The sequence below is a fragment of the Leucopleurus acutus genome (assembly GCF_964270905.1).
Source record: "Leucopleurus acutus genome assembly, chromosome: 16".
In the NCBI taxonomy this organism is placed as follows: Eukaryota; Metazoa; Chordata; class Mammalia; order Artiodactyla; family Delphinidae; genus Leucopleurus; species Leucopleurus acutus.
The window spans coordinates 32382725-32406045 of record NC_139158.1 but is presented as its reverse complement, the minus strand read 5'-3'; the positions used below and the strand labels follow the sequence as shown (position 1 = coordinate 32406045).

At 43.4% G+C, this 23321-nt stretch overlaps 1 protein-coding gene across 17 annotated transcripts in view; it reads left to right on the top strand.

Moving 5' to 3' along the window:
* The window catches only part of RBFOX1 (RNA binding fox-1 homolog 1), a gene marked incomplete at both ends in the record, with an annotated part of 1093433 nt that extends 1070150 nt beyond the window's left edge, over positions 1-23283 (top strand). For 10 of the 17 annotated variants that reach the window (XM_082857460.1, XM_082857469.1, XM_082857464.1 and 7 more), the window contains 2 exons: positions 21551-21626; positions 23161-23283. In XM_082857460.1, the coding sequence (XP_082713586.1) occupies positions 21551-21626; positions 23161-23283 (199 nt within the window). Of the gene's footprint in view, positions 1-7888; positions 7942-21550; positions 21627-21994; positions 22143-23160 lie in introns of those variants that run through there. The other 7 variants (XM_082857453.1, XM_082857466.1, XM_082857462.1 and 4 more) reach the window with 3 other exon arrangements.
* Positions 23284-23321: the final 38 nt, after the last annotated feature.

Here is a 23321-nt window from a genome sequence, read left to right as displayed (position 1 = left end):
GGAAGAAGCAACTGGGAACCATGAGATCAAACAGCCTGTCCTTCTGTTAATCTTTCTCCTGGATTATTGCTTCTCTTTTCTGGCCAAGGAGGAAGGAGCTCAGGCTGTCAGGGATGCATCAGCTTCTTAGGAAAAACAACCAGTTCTCCCAGTGTAAACCCAGCCCCCAAATCAACATGGCTTTAGATTTAAAGAGTTAAAAAAAGTCAAACTAAATCTGCCGGTGCTGCCCTTTTTCCATTGTGCTTGGTGAGAAGTCCAATACCGTGGTGGAGGTGGGTTATTGGAACCCCAGGGAACTTTCTACCATCAGCTCACTTCATTTTGCACATAACTCCTAAGTGGACCCAGCCCTTCTCAGCATGGCCTCTCCACCCTCCAGAGCCTCAGCCTGGATACCTGCTGCTCTTCCCAAGCCTCCAGAGACTCGGGGACCCCCTCAGCCATATGAGGGCTGCTTCCCCTAGAGAACACGTATGCTGTTCAGAGAACTTGCCACACCCATTTCCACCCTGTGATAGGCACTCATTCACATGAGAAGCTCCTTCTGCCCAACCAAAGCTGAGGTGGGATTTTGCCTTCCTTGGAGGCTCCAGCCCACCTGTAAGATGACCTATAACCTCGAAAGGCTCTTAACTATCTCCCACTTGCCCTAAAACCCCAGAAGCCCAGGACTTAACAACACAAACACCAGGCCTCTTTGTGGGGAGAGAGAAGCCTGTATTTTTCATGAGTCCACGCAGCCAGAAAAATACATGATGTTTTCCCCCCAAATCAAGTGCTTTCCCATTCATGTTCTCATTGATCTGCACAAAACAAACAGAAATCTAAGAGGGGTAGGTGCTATTTTCATTCCCATTTTCCAGATGAGGAAGCTGAGGCCCAGAAAGGTGAAATGATTTTTCTATTGGAACACAGCTTGTGTGTGACCAGGCCCAGCTTCCAGACTCACAGTTCTCTTTCACTTTAGCCGAGAAAGTGGTACAGTGGGAACCGGGGAGATTATTAAATGTTGGAGATACTAAAATTACAGAAGTGGACTCTCCCCAGGTCTCCAGGAAATGGAGATGCTCTTGCATTTGAATCTCTCAAACTCAGAGATTTTGGATGGAATATTCACACTGGGGACAGATTCACAGTACTTAACTCCTTTTGAACTTAAACATTTTTATGTGTGCGGTGTTAGCAGTAGGAACTGGGGCTCAATAAAATAGTTTTGAATGGGTGTTAATGCAGTCCCCTTTTAAAAGAAAAAAATACCAGGATAGACCCTTTCAGAGGAGTCTATAGTCAATCTTTTTATTCACTTGCTTGTTTCTTTATACCTCACCTCAATTCTACAATTGGCCATGGCCTCTTGAAGTACATATGATAGAATACTAAATATATATATATATATATATATATATATACACACACACACACACAGAAACACACACACACACACACACATATATATATATAAATTACAGCAGGGCAGGGAAAAATATGAATCTGAATGGGATTTGTACAATTCTAGAGTTTTAGAACTGAGTCAGGGTGACAGAGGTAAAATACTGATCACAAGCAAATCGGTCTCCCTTTCAAGGTGATAAAACTGAAATATAATCAGATTATGAGCTTCGAGATAGCCAAGCCCTGTATAGATATTCCTCAGTGATTTACATGCCATGAGCATGGCATCAAATTCCTTAAGCTTAGCTGGGTGCCCGGCACGTTGTAAGCCCTCATTAACCATCTGAGAAGTGAATGAACAACACCAGTAAACAATTTAGCAAAGGCACCAAATGGAATTTTAATAGGAGCACCTTTTTTCTGCATGTTATATTTAACTGTTCAGGAAATACTCAAGGCTGGATTCCCCGTGATGGAGATCAACACTAGTGCAATTTAATTAAAAAAAAAAAAAACAAAAAAAACCACAGAAGACACAACTCTTATTTCCTGCGAAGTCAGGGCACATATGTTCAGAGAATATTTGCACAGTGAGAAATTAGTTCTCAATGCTGGCAGACACGTTAGAATCACCTGAGCGGCTTTTCAGGCATACCTGTGCCTGGGTACCACTCTCAAAGATTCTGTCCTTTAATGATCGGGCCTGGTAATTGGTATGTTATGTTTTTTAAAATGGCCTGGTGATTGGTATTTTTTATTTAAAAAAATCTTAGCTGATTGTAATGGGCAGTCAGGTTTGAGAACCTCTGTCTTATAACTAATAGATGCCCCAGAGACTACAGATAGAATTAAATTGACTTTGTCCCACTGCCATCTTGGGGCTGCCGTCTGCCCGACCAGAAGACCCACTTCTCAGGCTGTAGGGGTTTTTTAGTAGATAGCCTTGGAGGGTTTTATTCACATATCAGTGTGTGTGTGTGTGTGTGTGTGTTCGATTGAATATTCCCAGCATTGGATACAAAAGGAAACTTGCTATGAATGGCACCAACCCTGAGTTTTGTGTAACAATAGTGACAAAAAAGAATTGAGGCCAAAGAATGATAAATGACCAGAATCTTTAACAGTAGAACTTAAAGCCAGTATTATTTGATGGGAGAACCTCCTGTCTGGCCTTTCCCTCCACCACAACCTATGCCAGAATTTTCTCTGTATCTTGTTGATACCTAGCTTCTCACACCCCTTCCAGCAGCACTGGCTGGCTGTTATTTTCATTTGACTCTTAGGATTCAGCTGTGGGTGATTTTTAGAAGAAAATTAAATTGCCAAGAGATGAGATTTCACGGAAGGTGAAAAGTAGGATAATAAGGATAACGTGGCAAGTCACAGGACTCATGTAAATGTACCACCAGCTGAGTCAGATCCACAGTCTGGGTGGTCAGTCTTTGGAAATCATCGTAAAACATCATGAAGTCTGGTAATATATTAAAAAGAGAGAAAGACCATGTTAGAAAAGTCCTCCGCAGAGAAGCCACACCCATTACTGACTCAATACCCTCTGTTGTGAGCATCCCTGAGCAGAATCTTAGAGGGTGAATGAGAGTTGGGGTCTTGGAATCTAAAAAAACAAAACAAATGAATATATATAAGAAAACAGAAACAGACTCACAGATATAGAGGATAAGTGAGGAGAAGAAAGGGAGAGGGGGGAGATAAGGATATGGGATGAAGAGATACAAACTACTATGTGTAAAATAAATGAGCAACAAGGATATAAAGTACAGGGGAATGTAGTCATTATTTTATAATAACTTTAAATGGAGTCTACTCTATAAAAATATTGAATCACTACGTTGTACACCTGAAACTAAAATATTGTAAATCAATATTGTAAATATTAGTTAAAAAATAAATTGTAAATTTTTATTTACAATATTTATTTAGTGTAAACAAACTTATTTAAAAATAAATATTGTAAATACTTTAGTTAAAAATAAAATATTTTTATTATGATTTTTATATTTAAGCAAAAAAAAAATTAGAGTCTTGAGCCAATCCAACAATGTCCAGATTTCACTTAACATCTTGTTCACATTACATAACCTTCTGTGTCTCCATTTCCTCGTTTATGAACGTGGGGATAATAAGAGAGATTGTAAGGAAAATTGAATGAATATATATGCACAGCACCTGGCAACCACCTGTCATGGATAAGCGCCCCATCAACTTTAGGTAGTGGCTCTTTGGTGTCAACGCTCCAAAGAGTCAAGATGAACATAGCCTTCTCTCTTGTGCTCGGTAATTTACTATTTCCTTATTTTTCTTAAATTAGCAATCCTCTCTTCTCCCACAAAGCCTCCCTATATCTAAGAGTCTTCCTGGGAAAGGTGGGCTTTGAAATGAAAACGAGAATGAACTTGCAGGAGATCTCTCAGCATGATTCCTCAAATTTCTCCATGGTTAAAAAAAAAATACCTAAAACCACAATTCCCTCCCTGGAGGTATGAGTGGGGTCCAGATGATCAGACCTCTCTCCTGGAAATTCTGATGCAGGTGGTCAGGGTTGAAACCCAGGCATCTATATTTTTAACAAACATTGTAGATAATTGTCTTCAGGGTAGTCTGAGAAGTTCTGGAGTAGAGGGAGAGGTCAAAAATAGAGAGGAATTCTAGGTGAAAAAAATGGTAAAGAGAATTAGATGCAGACTCACTAGGAAAAAATGGGAAGACCCTGCCTAGATGAACTTGAGTATATCCATTGGAGACAGTGAAAGAAGATGAACAGAGGAGGAAGCAAAAACAGAGAGCATGATATTATGGCCACTTTCACCAGCTTCTGCAGAAATGAGGTTTAAAGCCCATTCTTTTAGAAGGTCTTCAGAAACTAGAAGTAACCATTCCTGGGCATCCTCAGCAACCACACAGCTAGGTTGTCTTAGAGGCCAGCATGGTGGGTGGCAAAATCGAAGCTGCAAAAGAAGCAAAACCTGCAAGAGATTTGGTGATCCAGCCCCCTTTCCACACTGCATTTGTACCATCCCCAAGTGCTTCCCGGCTGTGGCGGATAGAAGATGCACCTGCCGAGCGTTTTCTAAGCTACCTCCTTCCAGATCCAGTCCCGGAACAGTTATGCCAGGACCCACAGGAGTAGGGCTCGGCTTTATTGCTTTTAACCTCTCCCTATGAATCTAGGGGCAGCCAAGGGGAGAACCATTCAGCTAGACAAGCGCTTCTCAGCCTTGGCTGCATAACACAATCACCTGGAGGTCTTTAGAAACTACAGATGCCTGAGACGCACTTACAGAGCTGCCCATTTAACTGGTCACTAGGAATTTTAGAAGCACACCAGCTGTTTACCCTGTCCAGCCAAGGTTGAGAATGACTCAGCCAGACCTAATCATCAACAGCCACTGCACAAACCAGTTTGCTGAAAATAAGGTCCAACTGCATTTGAAGTTTTAAGTCCTCAGGCCTGGGTTGACAGTGAAGAGCAGACTAGGATTAGCAAAAGGGGACAGGCCCTGTGCCAGGCTCCTTTGCCCTCTTGAGAGGTGACCCCCCTGTCCAGAGCACACCTGGGTTGCTCTGATCATTAAGTTTTCCTGACAGTTTGGGAACAGCAGACTTCCCTGCTAGGTCTTTAATCTCTTTGATCATACCTCTCTCTGGTCATTTGGGGTAAATAATTTCACCGAGAGGGTCATATCATTTTATGGGCAGACCAAAAGACATGGTTTATCTTCAATTTCAAGTGGAGAGAAACAGAATTGTATATAAAAGTGTCCTAACAGAGGAGACATAGACACCACGATGAAACCTGCCCCTTATTCTACCCAAATTCCTCTGTTGGCCTGACACGTGGGGTGTCTCTTACCAGGCTATATTTGCCAGGCATTTCCTATTAATTGTACTTATAATCAATCGATGAAAGGGTAGTTTAGAGGGAGGGGTGACCACACAGGCTTACTCCATGGAATTAATGAGCTTCATAGGAATGCACTTTTCTAAGACGTTAGGGTAACCTTCCTTGGATGTAGTGGGACTGCTTGTGTGGATTAAAAACAAGTACAGAATTGATACGTCCAGTGGATTACTACTTTTTTACAAATACGTTTATACTCCTTTTTTGGCACTGCTGCAGAGCCCACGGCATATTCTTTAAAATGTTGGTGATAACTCTCTAAACTTTGATGTAGACGATTTGATAGTTGGAGGTAGCCTGAGCCAACTCTTTCGAAGACAGTAAGTCATCAATGGGAGTAATCCCCTTTGTTTAGAAATTTGCCCAGGAATCAAAGACACTGAAAAAAGTCCAAATATATAGATTACAAAAGCAAAAAAGAAGAAGGAACTGGAGAAAGTGTAGCATTTTTTTAAAGAGTAAGTATATCATGTCAAAAATAAGAGTGCTATGAAGGACAGCCATCATAGTTTCTAAAAATCTGCTACAATTAAAGAAAAGGGTCTCATTGCTTTATAATCATCCTTGCAGGCTGCATTTTTACAAGTTTTCTCTCTTCATCCAATCACTGTTTTGTTGTTGTTGTTGTTTTGCGGTACGCGGGCCTGTCACTGTTGTGGCCTCTCCCGTTGCGGAGCACAGGCTCCGGTCGCGCAGGCTTAGCGGCCATGGCTCACGGGCCCAGCCGCTCTGCGGCATGTGGGATCTTCCCGGACCGGGGCACGAACCCGTGTCCCCCGCATCGGCAGGCGGACTCTCAACCACTGCGCCACCAGGGAAGCCCAAACACTGTTTTTTAATCTGTGTTGGTTGCCTCCCATGGCTTTCCCAGAGTCTAGCATGCTGGACAGTTTCTTAGGGAAAATGTAGAAGAGAGACTCAAGGGAGAAGTGCGTTTAGGGTTAGCGAGTATGGATGGGATAGGGCCACCTCACGAATGAGGCCCCCTCGTAGATAAGAGAATGGCTCTTCCAAAGAGCTTGCCCCTTAGATAAACCAGATCACCGTTCTTGGTTATGGTAGGTTCTTCTTTTGATCATGCTAGAAACAGAGGTCCTTCCAAAGTACTTGTTTGGTCCACCGGACCATATCATACATGTAATTTGAGCTGTCTGTGTCTTAGAGTCAGTCCTAGGTGAGCAGGTCAAAACAGATACTCAACCCAAACAGCTTCATTTTCAGGGATACTAATTTTACTTCTCCTCAAACCTTGAAAAGTTGATGCCAGATAACGATGGGGCCCAAAAAGCTTGTAAAAGCAAAAAGATAGCCAACATCCAACAACACTAACTTTCATTGTTTTAAGAGAGGTGATAAATGAACTTAGTTACGACTTTTGTTATGTGGACGAGAAACATAAAAAATGCTATCCTCAGACCATGCATAATTTTGTTGAGATTTCATTGGTGTGGCAATGATGAGAGTCTTCAGCTGAATGTTAAATTCTAGTGAATTTTCAAATGGTAGCTCTATTTGTATTCCAGGGTGTACCTCTTACAATAGTAAAACGTTCTTAAGATGTTTGAAGGGATGCTCAATCACTCGATACTTTTAGAAACGTTGGAACAAGACCAATCAAACCAAAAGGCAAAAATGCATTTATCTGGGTTCCAGATGATTCCTGTGCACAGTAAAATCTAACAAATGAGAATTAGAAGCCTCAATACTCCTGCTTCTGCGGCATTTAAGAGCCTAGCCAATCTCATTGGGACATTTTTGTAATCTGCCTGACGCAGACGTTCTTATTTCTAGAGAAACAGACAGTACCCGTGAATTAGAACATTACATTGTGGAAATGGCACAGTTGGAAGCATCTTAAGAGAGTTTTATCATCTTTCTGGATTTACTAAATCAAAGTGAAACAGCATTTTCCATTTCTATTTTCTTTTTAATGCCGCATCGTTAAAAATAATTTGGCAGGACAGGGTTTATTTCAATTGATGAGTCCTCTTACCTTCTTTACGTAGCAAGCCTCATTTGGTGAGGAAATTATTATCCATAACATGACACCATTTAACATACTCTTCAGAGGTGACAGCATTGCTTTTTCTTTCATTTAAAAAAATTTTTTGGATATTATACTATAATAATAGAGTTTGGGATTTTATGATTTTCCTAGCTAGTTGCAGTATACTCTTTTTCTAATAGATAGTCTAATTTTGTTTCTTTTTTTTTTTTTTTTAGTGTAGTCTCCTTTGAGCATTAGAAATCCATAGAAGCTCAGTTTGAAATGCCCTAGCCTTAGAAACATACCCTGGCATGATGACATTTTAGTAACACATAATTAATACTTCAGTGCAACAGCTTATACGTGGTCCATGTTCTGACATCATCATGATTTTGTTGAAGGGTTCCCCGCATGCGTGTTTCATGATCTTCCTAAACTCTCTAGGTCCAAGAGAGAGCAGCACATTTCCTTGCAACATCCAAACGCAGCACCCTTCCCTCCCCCTCATCTGAATACATCGAACCAATTGGCAGAGAGAGCATTTCCCCCTGAGCGAGCAGTATTGTGAATTTTATCTTCTCTTCCAGAAATCAGTTCGTCTTCGTTGCAGCAGATGAAATTTCTTGTAACACCTCTGCAGGTAACAAACATTGCTACTTCTTGATGCATCCATCCAAGTCCCAGTATCCTTTTTTTTTTTTTTTTTCCTTCACATGCTGCAGTCGGTCACGCTAGAAAGTTTAGTTTAAAAAAAAAAAAAGAAAAAGTCATATCTTTGGAGTATAGCTGGAGCTTTTCGGCTCTGCTGTCTAAAAAGACAGTAGCCATTTTGCTAACTTGGATATTTTAATTCCAGTTTTAATAATACATGATCCAGAAAAGTAACACTATATTGAATGAAGCCGCAATGAAATCTTATGGTATAATCTTATGGTGAAATACTAAATGGGAGATTTAGGGGCACAGTCATGGGACTTCTATGTTTTTGGACGTATTATGTCTGGGTTCACACAGATTTCTATGTGATTATTTGGGATCTTTATGGAATGACTGGTATATATTATAGGCCCTCAAAGAATGAATCTGTAAAGCTGGAGGCATTGGGGAATATAATTATCTCTGTCTTATAAGAAGGGGATCTCTATTCCATTAGTTAAAGATCCTCAAGTTCTTTCTTTTAAAACATACTACAAGTAGCAGGACATGAGAGAGACAGAGTCTTCTGATTTTGAAATCAGGGCATTGGCCAATGGAAATTGCACAGTTGCATGATGTGTCCATCAAAATAACGCCTGTCTTTTTGCTTTGATGTGGTTCAGAACAGTTATGTTTGGACTTCCATTAGCATGGAATTACTTGATTAAATGTCAAGATAGGTGAGTGCCTTAACTAACAACACATTTTTTTTTTTTTTTTTTTTTTTTTTGCTTTGAAGCCTAAACTCTGACCAAAACAATGACTAGGAGATCTTACCAATGTGTTGCTTTTAGTCTACAAGGGAGGATATGACAGCTCATTCTCATGTCATTGAGTGTGCCATGACCTTCAAAAACATACATTAAACGGAGCCTGACACATAGACATTCATCTGTTAACCAAGCACATGTGATCAATGGCGCGCGGTGAACAAAGGCGTGTTTGCTAACGCTTCACCCCCTGCTTACAGTCTTTGGAGAAAAAGAGAGAGATCAGGGAAGCCTGGAGAGCTAGGAACACATCCCCAGCCCTCTCTGTTCTGTTTCACTGATGGTCGGACTCAGTATTTTTAATGGGTTACAGTCTTCCCCTGGGAGTGCCTGAGGTATGCGTGTTCATATTTTAAAGCGCCAGCTTACTCCTTTCTTGAAAACTCGGCTGTTTTCCCTCCAGCCTTTAGCCTCACATATCTCTGTTTCTCCTTGTGAGAGGTGGTGCATTCACTAATGCCTAACAGTAGAAGATGGGGGGTTGCTTTGCTGGGGGTGGCAGGGGAACCTTCCTGGGATACGCGACATTTAACGTTTGAAGAACCTATAGAGAACGAAGCATGCAACTAAAGGGGAAATCAGGGTGGGGAAGAAGGTTGGTTGAAAATGTTAATGAACATCCTGTGTGGCTATACTGGTGGTCCAGAGCCTCTGTCTTCCCTGTTAATCTGTATGCATGTTCCAGTGTGTCTTAGGTTCTATTTTGACATCATAGATCAAACATTGCGAAGTTACCACCTAAGAGGTAGATATTGATTTTGCCCTGTGACTTAACAAACCCTGCCTTGTAATAAGCAAGTGGTCCACACACGATATTTCGAAAAGAGGCTGCAGACAATGAAAGTTTGCCTGAGTCGAGAGAGTGTTTTCACCTACCTTGTCTAATTTAGGATGGCTGCTCCGTAAATTCTTAATGAATTGCTGTTGATCAGATTTCAAATTGAGAGAGATATCCCTGTTGCTTTGATGGCCATATTAATAATATGTTGTATGCTTCATAAGGTTCAATTTGAACTCTGAATTTCGAATCAAGCATGAAAAAGGAGACACCCATATCAATCAAACGTGAATTATCTCCCAGCCAGACCACCCTCCTCATAGAATGAAAATGAAAAGTCAGAACTGCGCAGTCAACAAAGGTTGTGACTCATGGTTTCAGTGAAGTCTTTCTTATTTCCCACATACTGGAAAAAACCCAGGGCACCCACACCCTAAACAGCCCAGCTGTCTGGAGCTCTCCCCTCCGTATACACAACACTCCTTAGGGTGGGTCTAATTGAACCCTGGTGTCTCCTGGATTTCAGTATTTGACCCAGAAAGGCAACTTACCTCTATCGAAATGAGAAAAAGAGATCAACAAGGTGCTTAAAGTCTGTTTGGAGGGCTTGATGGATTTGATACCTGAAATTCTTATAAAGAAGCGTTATTCTTATACAGCTGTCTATGAGGGCAGAGATGGCCGGACAGTTTTGTCTGTGGCTTGGGGCAGAGGAGGTGAGATGCAAATCATAAGATAGGAGCAATGGAAGCCCTGAAGAATTTTTCTTTCAGTTCCCAAAGGAAAAGTGATTATTTTTACTTGGGTCTTTTGTAGATGCCAACACGTCGATTCTGCTTTGCTGGTCACATAGAGGAAACATGTCTCACTAGCATGTGTGGTTTATGAGACTGTATTTACAAGGGAATGTGTTTTCGTTGTCAGTGGCTCCAACTGCAATATTGGTTGTTTCATTCTGATTTTCGTTCCTGAAAGACATGTGTTTATGTGGCTGTCTCATTCACCTTGAACCACACCAAAGGCTTCTCATTCTGTAACATCAAGAAACTTTGATGAGTTGGATTCTGCAGGAGATGGTGAAAAGGGCAAGATGATTTTCCCTTCTCTTCGACCTGAGGTCTCCCTGCTGCTGTGATCCCTGGAGCTTTTCCAGGACTGGCTCGGGATTGTAGTTGGAGTAGAATGTGGGTCTTGTACAAGAATGGAGGTTGAAAAGCACATGACTTATTTTGATAGAACAGCTGGAAATTCATTTCAGTTAATTCATATGTTTTGGGTCATCACCGTGCATCAGCAACTATTCTAGGCTTTCGAGACATAGCATTAAATAAGTTAAGAGAAGCCCTTCCTTCAGAGAGCCTCCATCCTTCAAAAAGCCTCCATCCTAGTGCAGACCAGACCCCAAACATACATGAGCATATAATATAATTGCATGTAAAGTTATACAGTAGCTATAATGAATCAAAAAGCAAGGGTGGGGGTAGAAAGTAAGTTGCGATGCTACTTTTATATTCATTGATCAGAGGTGGCCTCTCTGAGAGGGTGACACTTGAGCCGGGACACGAATCAAGCCAGGGTGTGAGCCAGGTGAGTAATTGTGGAATTGAAAGCATTTCAGGCTGAAGCAGCAGCAAGTGCAAATGCCCTGTGGTTGAGGTATGCTTAAGGTGTTCAGGCACAGTGTGCCCAGAGCATGTGAGTAAAAGGGAGGATTTTAGGGATAATACCAGGAAGATAGCCAGGGGTCCAAACAAATTAGAACTTGGAGGCTACAGAAACCATTTGAGATTTTAAGTGTGGTAGGAAGGCGTTGGAGGGTCGGCTGTGGTTTGACTTACTTTTTTTAATGATGAGTTGGACTGCTTTGTGGATTTCAATATGGCAAGAGCAGAAGAAAGGGAGTCCCTTGGGGCAGCCCAGGGAGGTGTTACAATGGCCTGGGTTAGGACAATGGCTGTATAAGAGCTGAGAAGTGGTTCCTTGGCTGTATTGTGACAAGAGAACAAACAGGATATGCTGGCAGATTAGAAACTCGCAAGGACCAGTTTGTGTTAAATGCCCACAGGTCCCTCCTGCCCCCAGGGTGTATTGGTCATTTCCCTGGAGAGCTAAGGCTTTTTGTTAGCAGGGAAAGCAAGCCTTTCATCCCTGCAGTAACTGTCCCTCATATGGGCTTTACTGAATTCCCCAGGGCGTAGTCATAACTTGCCGTCATTTATTGAGCAAATTCTGTGTACTTACAAGTATGATAAATTATATACAGTATATACATATATACACATGCATTTATGTATATATGTATGTATGTATATATACATGCATATATAATTTATTACAGTAGCTCAGTGAGGTAGAGGTTACTACCATCCTTGCTTTGCAAATTAAAAAAGAACAAAACGCTCAGGCCCAGAGGGTTTTGGTAACTTGGCCATGGTCACACAGGAGTCTATCTGGTCCCACTGCTTTTTCCCTGAGACCGCACTGCCCCCAATTACTCCTTTCATCTTGACCTTGGAACATTGACCTTTGCCTCCAGATGGAATTCTCCTGCATTCTTCGGCTGTGCTATCTTGCTCCTAGAAAACTAGTATTTGTGAGTTGGGGATGGGCATCGTTGTTAAAATCTGGAGGGACCCCAAGGGAACTAAACGATTCTCTAAACAGTTGTTCCAGTAGGAGTTTGTTTGACTTGGCCCGTCTCCTTCACGCAGCTCGTGTGTGCTGAGCACTTGACATGCTGGGCGTGGGTCTGGGGGCAGAACAGAGTGGTGAAGGGAGAATTCTGCATATCCAGGGAGACAGAGGGTCACACAAGCCAAGGGTGTTCTAGTGCTATTCTCCAAAATTCCCTCCTTTGCTGAAAATCAGTGGTGAAAAATCAACAGATAACCCATGCCCTGAAAACTACCAGACACTTTGACTTCATTGTTCTGGCTGCCAGCTGCCCCTGGCCCAAGGGAGCGTGTGCGCATGTGTGTGTCTCTGGGGGGCAGGTGAGGCTGGGTCTCCGTCCAGCAGCCAGTCTCGCCCCTCCACCATGGCAGGTACCATCGTGGCGATGGGAAGCCAGCCTGCGGAGAGACTCCCAGTCCCTTATGAGTACTGGATACAGAAGCCTGGGCCATAAAAACACATCTGCAAATGCTGTTGAAACCAGTCCCCGTGACATGGGTTGCTATACGCTTTTATTAGAGGCATTGTTTGGCAAGTTCAGGGGCACAGTGGGGGGGGGGGGGTGTCACCAGCCCCCTCCATCTCTTTATCCCCCCCAACCTGCACACGCACACACTTGCACACCCATGCAGTCGTACTAAGACCTCAGATAATATTTAGAAGAAATTTCCAAATTGGCCATTCCTCTAATTGATCCTTCAGCAAATTTCGTCTAATGGTCTTCCTTCCGTTTCAGTGATTTGATTATTCAGCAGACTTGTCATGCAGCAAATCGATTGGTAGTTAATTGGTCTGTTTCCAATAAAATGTGATGTGTGTTCTAATAGGGGAAGCACAGAGTGATAAGGGAACATATAGGCAAAGGAACTTAGTAAAAATAATCATAGCATTTATTGAGCTCTTACTGTGTACTAGGCATAGTTCAAAGCTTGTTGCATGCAATAATTATACCTTCTAAAAATGAATTGTCTTTATCAGTTTACTTATGAACATTAAAGATATCCAGAGAGCTCTGAATTAGCCTGAGTAAGGGAGGGCTAATCAGGGCAGAATTTTAAAAATATATAGAATAGTGGTTATCCCACGTCAGAGTGGGTGGTGACCACCTGCAGAATTTATTACAAATGCATAAGCGACAAGGTCCCACTGTGTAGCACAGAGAACAATGTTCAATATCCTATGATAAACCATAATGTGAAAGAATATAAAAAAAGAATGTATAAATATATATATATATATATATATATAGGTAACTGAATCACTTTGCTGTACAGCAGAAATTAATACAACATTGTAAATCAACTATACTTCAATAAAAAATATTGAAACTGAAAAAAGAAACCAAATGCAGAATCCACTCCATCCTCCCCTCTGCCTGCTCCAGAGATTCTGATTCCTAGGTCTGCAGAGGGAGCCTGACAATCTGCATTCTTACGAGTTCCCCCCCAGGCCATTCTAATAGAGAAGGCCTCAGCTCACACTCTAGGAAACGTTGAGCTGATCAATCAGGAATCTTCTGCCTTTCAGTGGGTGGAGGACATTCAGTAGGTTTTTCTGGAGTCCTCCTCTGCAACATGGTGGCCAATGACCATGTGGCCATGGAGCCCTTGGAATGTGGCTGGTCCAGATACACACTAGATTTCCAAAACCTGGTACGAACACAATGTAAGGTACTTCACTCATCATCTTTATGTTGATGACACGTTAAATGTGTTTTAATAACATTAAAGTGTTTTTAATCTGTCGGGTCAAATTAAAATATAAAAAATTGGTGGCACCTGTTTTCTTTTTACTTTTTTTTTTAATGTGGCTACTATGAACCTTACAGTGTCCTCTGTGGCTCGCATTTGTGGCTCTTTTTTTTTTTTTAACATCTTTATTGGGGTATAATTGCTTTACAATGGTGTGTTAGTTTCTGCTGTATAACAAAGTGAGTCAGTTATACATATACGTATGTTCCCATATCTCTTCCCTCTTGCGCCTCCCTCCCTCCCACCCTCCCTATCCCACCCCTCCAGGCGGTCACAGCATTTGTGGCTCTTGTTATAATTCTATGGAGAGTAACGTTAGAGAGCCGTGTTTTCATTCATTTTGCTCAAATGAATATTGAAAGAGTGTGTGTGCCCCAAGAACTGGTCTCTTAGAGACCGCCTGGAATGAAAATATTGTGACGGGCAGCCTGGACATTGGTAGTGTGTCTTGACTTTATGTTTTAATCTTGCCTCTGACTGTGTGTGTGTGTGTGTGTGCGTGTTCTAGAAGGACATCCCTGGGGTACAGGGCCCAGAGTCTATCTCCTTCTCATCCTGTTCGTTAACCTCTTAAAATCTTTGATCTGCTTACATGGGACGTGGAGGGTGCTGGTACACAGGGCTTCAGAAGGACCACTCCGTTCAGGGGTACTTCTGACACATGTATCCCAGGGGCTTTACTGGAGGGACCTCACATAGAATAGAGAGAGGGCAGGAGCTGCAATCCTCTCAATAATCTTAACAACATCAATAACTGATGCTTGTTTGGGTTCTCAGTAACCGGTGACCCTCAACCCTCATTTCAACCTCACTACAGCCTTATACAGCCAGTCTGCACCATCATTATCTCCATTCATGGACGGAGAAACTGGCTCAGAGAGGAGAGAAACATTCTGAGGTTACAGCAGGGGAAGTGCACAAGCAGAATTTGATTCTAGGAATTCTGACCCTGAGGAATTCTTACCTGCTGTGCAGCCTTGCTTCTCTGCAAGTGTACTGAAGATCTCACGGGGGGATACAAACACAGAATGTTCATTGTGGCCCCCCGGGGATTAAACCGCATCTGGGGTGTCATGTTGATTTCAAGGCATGATGGGAGATTTTGGTAGAGCTGTAGTTGGGACACATAGAAGGTGAAACAGACTTTCTAAAAGGAGGGTGGCCTTGGCCTTGGCCTTGGCATTAAAGAGAGTGTGGCCATGCGTCTTTTGTTGGAGGAGACATTCTGGAGTGGAGGGACTGTGTAACCAAAAGCAGGACTTACTGTGTCTTCTCAACTCCCAGACAGAGGCTGGTACTCAGCTCCGATGAATCCAGAATAAGGGTTCTTACCTCAAACCTGTGCTGTTTGCGTTCGTAAAAGGAAGAGGTTGTGAATGGTATTGAGAAGGCATAGCAAGGATGGTACCATCTGAGTTGTCATGGATGTGATCTGCTTCTCATAGCTTCTGCAGCTTTTGGGTGTATATGCCTACTTACATCCACACAGTTCAGATGCGGGACAGGCATCCGTGTACAGCAGCAAACTCTGCGGCTTCCCATCTAGAAGCCAAAGAGCCCAGAAGAGGCTTTCCCTCCTACTTCTGAGAAAAAGAATCATGAGACTGAAAAAGGTGATTTACGAAGATAATCATTTCAAATCCAAGCTAAGGAGGCAAGCAGCAGGAGAGTCGGGGTGGGATAACTCCCTGTGCTTCCTCTTGGAGCATTTCTTCCATTTCTACCCTGTCTTCCTTAGAGGTTTTGAGTTATGGGACTGTTACCATCCCTCTGACTAATATATCTTGGGAAGCTTTTAGACTAAAGCCTGGTCACCCCCATGGGCTACAGTTATATAAGCCATTGCCTAGATTAGACCAGAGAAAGCTACTGTAGCGATAGAGGAATATTCCTTAGTGAGTGCCTTCACTAAGAGGAAATGAGCCGCTGAGGTCATGACCACAGGAGAGGAAAGGGGGAGCGTTTCCTAGCTAAACCATCACTCTCCAAATAGCAGACTGTGAGAACCATAGGGCCATGGTGTGGGACCCTGTTTGTACACTGTGTGGGAGGCGTGTGACTTCAATGAGTGAAATTCCCAAACCCCTTCCAGACTCTATCTTAGATATTATTAGGAGGGCACTGTAGCCCCAGTGGCATTGCAGAGACTGCGGGCGTGCATTCTATCCCTAGTGAGGTGTCCTGTTTTGAATGCATACTCTGTAGCATGTCCGCTTGTGGTGGGGACTCAAACCTTTGCACCTTCGTGCTGCATTGAGGCTATCTAGGAGGCCTACACCACACTGGGAACCTCATCTGAGGACTGAGCCCATTTTATTCATCTTTCTGCCTCACAGGGATTCCCTCCAGCTATCTGTGGGACAGGAGGCATGGGGAGGTGATGCTAAAGTAAGAATAAAAGGTCCCAGGAGCATAAAGACCCTGAATTAAAATATATAGAGTGAACTCTATGGAGTGAAGCTAATTACAGTGTTCTTCCGATGTCCCTATAAGAAAATCACTAGATTGTTAAAACCCTGGGGTAGGGTACCAACATGGCCCTATCATATTTCTTTCACATCCAGCTAGTTGCACCCGGATTTAGAAGATGTTAATAATAAGTAGTATTTACATTTCTCAGTAGAGTTGACAAAGCACTTTAACAAACACGGGCTCATGTTTCCCATTCAACAGGCGCTTACTTATTCATTTGACTCCAGCATAACCTCAAGTTCAAATATAGCAATTGCAACTACATCTGTACCTCATAAATGAGAGATCTTGACTCCAAAAGCATCTGTGACTCGATAGCTAGAGCTACACGTGATTCTATTGGAATAGGATCTTTCGGTTGCCTCTGCAGACCAAAAGTCTGGGCAGGAGTGAAAGGTTAGCTTGTGAAATTCTATATAAGAACCCTTGTATCATAATCTCCACTATCTGTAGATGGCTTTAAAATGTATCTGGTTTCCTTTCATGCACTTTATCTGTGAATTAGGCAGAGCTCAGAACAAAACCATTTTACGTAAAAACAAGGAAAATGAGGCTCAGAGAGATTTCCCTGCGTCATTGAGCAAGGACATTGCAAAGGCAGAACTTGAACCTGGATCTTGTGGCCCCAAGCCTTTGTCCTCCGCAGGGCAGGCTGGCCTCCTGGTTTTAACTTGTCGCCAAGGTCAAAAAAACATGAGTGTTCACGATGGCCGCGAGCTGCGGTGAACGAGCCAGCAGAGCAGTTCTCTTTTATTCCTTTGTTCTTTCCCTTTGATGAACTTTATGGCAACTTGGCCTCTGTTTTGTGAACTCTCAGGGGTGATGTGAAATGATACACTGTGTATTTTGAGTCTCAAGAAACTTTTCTTCTGAGCGTCTTGAAGGGTTTTGAGTGTCTCTGGGAGCAGCTGACCTAGAATAATCAGAAAGCATAGCTGCGAGAATCTTTGCTCCTGACAGAATCACTATGATGGATACAGGGCTCTTCCCGGGCCTCTCTTCTCTCTTTACTCCTCCCTCTTGCTGCCTTCACTCAACATGTGGCGTTGGCTTGGTCCCTTGGTCACCTGCCCCATGGCCAATGCTGTGCTGGACACTGGGGAGAAAAGGGGGAACAAAGTAGACTCGGCTCCAGCCCCTGAGGGACTGGCATTCCAGAGGGGGACAGGTACACCATCAGGTAGAGAAGGAAACAAAATGAATGGAGATTTGCTCCATCGCGTGAAGGATGGGGATGGGGTTGGAAAGCATGTTTGTTTCAGAAAGAGCGATCAGGGAGGGAGGCAGCGCTGGGGAGCTGACATTTGAGCTGAGACATAAAGGAAGAAAGGATGCAGTTCAGATAGAAGATGAGCACGGGCCAAGGTCCTAAGGAGAGAGTGAATTTGCACACATCCCAGGAGTATTGATGAGGCCAGAGTGTCTGGAGCACAGTGAGCGAGGGGTAGAGGGGAGTAAGATAGGATTGAGAGCGGGCCAGGAGCAGCTCATGAAAGTTTGGATATTATTCTAGGATCGATGGACAGCCATTGAAGGATTTTAAGCAAGGGAATTGGATATGATTAGGTTTATATAGATTTATATTAGATAGATGGAAAGATAGATATAGATGATAGATAGATAGGGACAGATAGATAGACAGATTTAGATATAAATGGCTGGCGGATTGAAGAAGCAAGAGTAGGACCAAGGAGACAAGATTCAAGCCTGTTTTTGATTTGGTTCTGATGAAATACCTGTGGCTTATGTCAGGGTGATGGTAGCGTGAGTGGAGTGAAGTGGACATGTTTCAGATTTCATCTGTAATTTCTGATGGATGGGATGTGAGGCCACAGAGAGCATCATGACCCGATTGCACTATTGTCCCCTTTGGCCAGGGATGGGTGGTGTGGAGGGTGACCACAGGCGCGGGTTAGTCATAACATGGCGGTCTTATGACATTACCCATCTTTCCCATTGAGGTCCCTGGGAATTGCCACTCTTCCTTTGGGCTGTGCTGAGCCAGCTCTGAGGATAGGAGGTCGCTGACGTGCCTGGCATACCTGCTGTAAGAGTAGAGCTCAAGTCCACATCTTCCCTAATAACCTTGTGTCTAAATGGTAGTGTCACACAAGGGCGTGTTTAGAGATTAGCATTTGAAAAGAAGCCTCCTTGCTTTCAGTTTGAGCTGACATGGTCCCTTTTCCTCTGTGGAAATGAAATTTATTAATCATAATAAAACCATCGGATTCTGAAGGTAGAGGTCACCCTGAGGAGAAAAAAGAGCTCGCTCATTTGCAAGGACTAGTTCGGTGCTGCTGTATTTTTCTTCTGCCTGGGAAGGGAACACTGCCAAACTGTTACCTTGGGTTTTCCACAGGGGTTGAAACTTGGCCCAGGGTTATAGATAGATAAGAACTGACCATTAAAGTATGCGAGAGGAGAAGTGGGGCTGCGTTTTCAGGGAATACATTCAGACTGCCAATCTACTGTCTCCCCAACAGAGGACGTTTTGCCACAGTAAAACCGGTCCCCAAATTAAAACTAATCATCATTGCTCTGAGTCTGCATTTTCACACTTGTTTTGAAGGAACACCATGCTGTGGCTTCACTTAGTAAATGTCCAGGCATTTTTAGTTTGCCTTTGCTGTTTACGGCCTGTTCCTACAACCAGCTTTGCCAGATGAAAGTACATAAAAAATAATCCTATTAAGTTTTTTTCTCCAGACCCATGACAGACTTTATTTTCTCATGAAATGAAAATCAACACCAAAGTTATCCATCGTGTTCTTTTCCCCCTATTAGTATCTACTTCTAATAATGGGTAGAGAGGCCCGGGTTTCATGAGTGACCTCCACGAATAAAAGAGTGTTTTCAAAAACGTCATCATTCTTCTTGTTTTAACACACCCTGTCTTGGACGTACATCTGTTTTCTTTTTCTCCCAGACAGGGAGAATCTGATGAAAGGCCATTTTCGATGAGTCAAAGGCATGAGGGGTGTCCCGAGGAATGAAAAGCAAGAGGGGGTTGACTATTTGTTAGTTTCGCTGAGAGAGTCATCTCAGAAAAGAAACATCTATTCATGTCACTACTTTTTTTGTTTGTTTTTGCGGTACGCGGGCCTCTCACTATTGTGGCCTCTCCCATTGCGGAGCACAGGCTCCCGACGCACAGGCTCAGCGGCCATGGCTCACGGGCCCAGCCGCTCCACGGCATGTGGGATCTTCCCGGACCGGGGCATGAACCCGTGTCCCCTGCATCGGCAGGCGGACTCTCAACCACTGCACCACCAGGAAAGCCCCATGTCACTATTTTTGAGGATCAGGACAAAGACTCATGTAGATTATCTGAGCTCAGGGACCTTTGAAACAAGCAAAAGGAGGGCTTGGGAGTAAGACATGTCCAATGAGAACTTGGTATAATCATATATTGTTTTCCATCTGGAGTCTAACTCAGAGCCCGAGAGTTAGAAGATTCTTCCCCCAGCTTCTTCCCACCTTCCCAGGCTCCATGGTGTGAGATCCATCCAGTACATTCTTATCCATCAACTATGAGAAAGAAGATTGGAAGACAGATAGGGAAGGAAAAGAATAAGGTCCATGCAAATTAGACTCCAGGGTTGATAGCACAGGCAAACGATTTCTTCCTGCCTTGTTCCTTCATTCTTTAAAGGAAAGTTCAAGACTTGACAGCTGTGGATAATCCACATCTACCCCGTCTAGTGGCTGGTGTACCCCTCCCCCAGCCGCTGTGAATGTTGGTCACTAATGGCACCCAGTTGCCTCTTTCTGCAGAGCCTTACCCTCTGCCAAAGAGTCACTTCAACTAGGAAGTTATTCTCTGCCCTTCTGGGAAGCCCACAGCTAATGCTTAATGTACACGAACATTAAAAAACCAACCCACTTGCCTCCAGATGGGATCAGCTCTGGGGTGCAACTCTCAGGATCAGGTAGACGCTAAACTCCGGCTCAGACCACATACGTCCTTGCTTCTCTGTTTTCCCTTTCTCCGACCTGCTCGCCACTCTCTCCTCTTCAAAGCACCCCTCAACAAACCAGGTACGGAAGAATCTCCATTTCGGGCTCTGCTTCCAGGGACCCTCACCTAACCTAGCCTGCATCTCAGCTTTGATCGTTACCAAAACAGCAATGTTCAAACTCTCTCCAAGAAGATATCTGGCAGGCCATTCAACGAAGGGTACCTGGAACCATGGAAAAGGTGTGATAGTTGCCCTGAGAGATTCAAGGATCAGCTCTGACTCTGTCTAGCTCTGTGACCTTGAGCAAGTGACTCAACTTCTCTGAACCCTAATTTCTGATTTGTTGCACTGTTCAGTTCCAGACACTTTGTAGCTATCCAATGTATTAGGCTTCCATCCCTTCTACATTTTTATTCTAAAACCTGTGCTGGGAGTCAGGGAAGTGGAGGGAGGAGGATGGGAGAGAGGGGGGGGGGGAAATAAAAAACTCAGATAAGGAAATGGCATCAAGAAATATATTGTTTGAAACATGTCCCTTGCCAGAACCTGGCTGTAGATGATGAGATAGAAGTTCTGGGGTGAGAGAACCAAAATCAAATCAGGCTGTAATTCTTGAATGATGGGGCGGCGGTCCCACGGATCCTTTAAGGATGCATCTATTTGAATCCATTTGTTCTCTCCCATTCTAAGATGTTGGCCCCTAAGTGTACAGACTGGGTTGCTTCACTCTTTTTGATCCACCCTGTCTCGCTTGATTGGTGACAGCTATATTAGGAGAAGAGGACAATTTCTCTTGATTATAGCTTGTCCTTTGTGGTTACTGGCTTTCTTAAAACCACTCTTTCAAATTGTTTCCTCTGCCTCCCTCCATCTTCGAGGTACCTACCTGAGCAGTGTAGCGAGGGGTGTGCGAGAGAGAGGAAACGCACACACACACACCCCTTTATCACCAGCGGTGTTAAATGGACAAAGGAACGTGTTGTATAAGATGGACTTTTCTCATGTTACAGGGCCGACTGGAATATGTTTCTTATTTCTCAAGGTGAATAGGGCCCCTCCACACTGTCTTGGTATTTTGTGTTTTGTGGTGGTTATTATTACTTCATAATTGCACATTATGGATTAATCTTCACCTCTGTCTTCCTTTCAGTTACGGACGAGTTTATGCTACCGACCCCTACCACCACACACTTGCTCCAGCCCCCACCTACGGCGTTGGTGCCATGGTGAGTACCAGTTCCTCCTCTTCCTCACTTCTTCCTGCCTCCCGTCCCTCCCCACAGCTGGGACCTTAGGATGGGTTGACGGTTGACGTCCTCTCACTTTCCCTTAATTGAATTTGTCTCCTGCTAACAGCAGCTAAAATGCCACATTAATCCTCCCGGTAAACTTGATAAATGTCTTAATTTCTTGGCAATGTAGTGCATGTAAGTTATTATATTTCTCATTTCGCAAGTCTCACCTAGCCGAGCACTTACCTTAATGGAATAATTAGTCATTTTGATAATTAAATCCATCACTAACAGAATGCAGTGTCAATGCAGAACTTTTTTTTTCTTTTTTTTTCTCCCTCCCTTGCTGCTCATTCACATAGCCCCAAGGTTCCAGCCCCAGCACAGACTTCAGAGGAGCTAAGCTGCACACTTCCAGGCCTCTGCTGTCAGGCAGCTGAGAATCTGACTGCCTCTCCTCCCCTATTACAATTCATGTTTAAAGTCATAGTCGCCCAGGAAAGAAAATAGAGAGAAGGGCACACTTTGTGTGTGTGCCTAGTACATAAGGAATTAGAAGGAATCAGTTTGGGGGTTGTCTTTTGTTTTTTTGCGGGGGGTCTGGGTTTTTGTTTTGGGAGGGGCGGGGGGAGGGCAACACTGGGAGGTGGGGGGGGGTGAATTTGCCTGTACTTGTTCAAACTTCTATGCACTAAAACGTACAGTAAGACGTGCCCATCACGTGAGAGCGTATGCAATCATTACAAAGCTTTTGGCATGCAGTTTTCTGCTTGGGATCGAGAATACCAGTCCTTCTCCTAAAAATAAATCCCCGTAGGCATTCATTTGAATCGCCAAAACTTTTCGCAAAAGGAAATAGTTGAGTGCCACCTCCAAGCCATCTAAAGCCAATGGCCAGACAGTTGCCTGGAGCTTGGTCGTAGAAATTCCGCCATGATTTGGAAACCCATTATTTTGCACAAGTTTAGTGACATCAAGTAATTCATCTGCACAACTCCTCTCTCAAGAGCAACTTCCATACAGATTGTTGAGCCAAGTCAAGTAAGAAGCTGATTTACATTCTCATCCTGATTTTGCATTCAATCAGCTCCGCTTCAACACCCAGTCCACTTGGGGAATGTGTTGGAAAGGAGCGTTGAATGACTACATTCAGTAAGTCATCTGCATTCGACTCCTCGAGTGTAGATAGAGCTTTTCCCGACGGAACACAGTATTATTAATGAATCAAACAAGCCAACAGAATGAGACAGCCCCAGTACTCCAGTGGTCCATTTGTACCCGAGTCCTTTTAGCTCACAGGGCTGGCCGACGGAACTTGGTTTTACAGGGATTTTTCGTTATAAGGAGCTATTGGGGGAGGTCAGGATTGGCCCTATCTTCGGTTCTCTAGGAGTGACCTGGGATGGGTAGGGGTGCCTCCGTCTTGGTTGTTTCTGAGTGTCTGTTTTTCACATTAGTCTTTTTTGATGATCCATGTGTTACAAAAGGAAAATGTAAAAAACACACCCCTTAAATTGCTTTGTTTCAGAATGCTTTTGCACCCTTGACTGATGCCAAGACTAGGAGCCATGCTGATGATGTGGGTCTCGTTCTTTCTTCATTGCAGGCTAGTATATACCGAGGGGGATACAACCGTTTTGCTCCATACTAAATGACAAAACCATAAAAACCTTCCAATGTGGGGAGAAA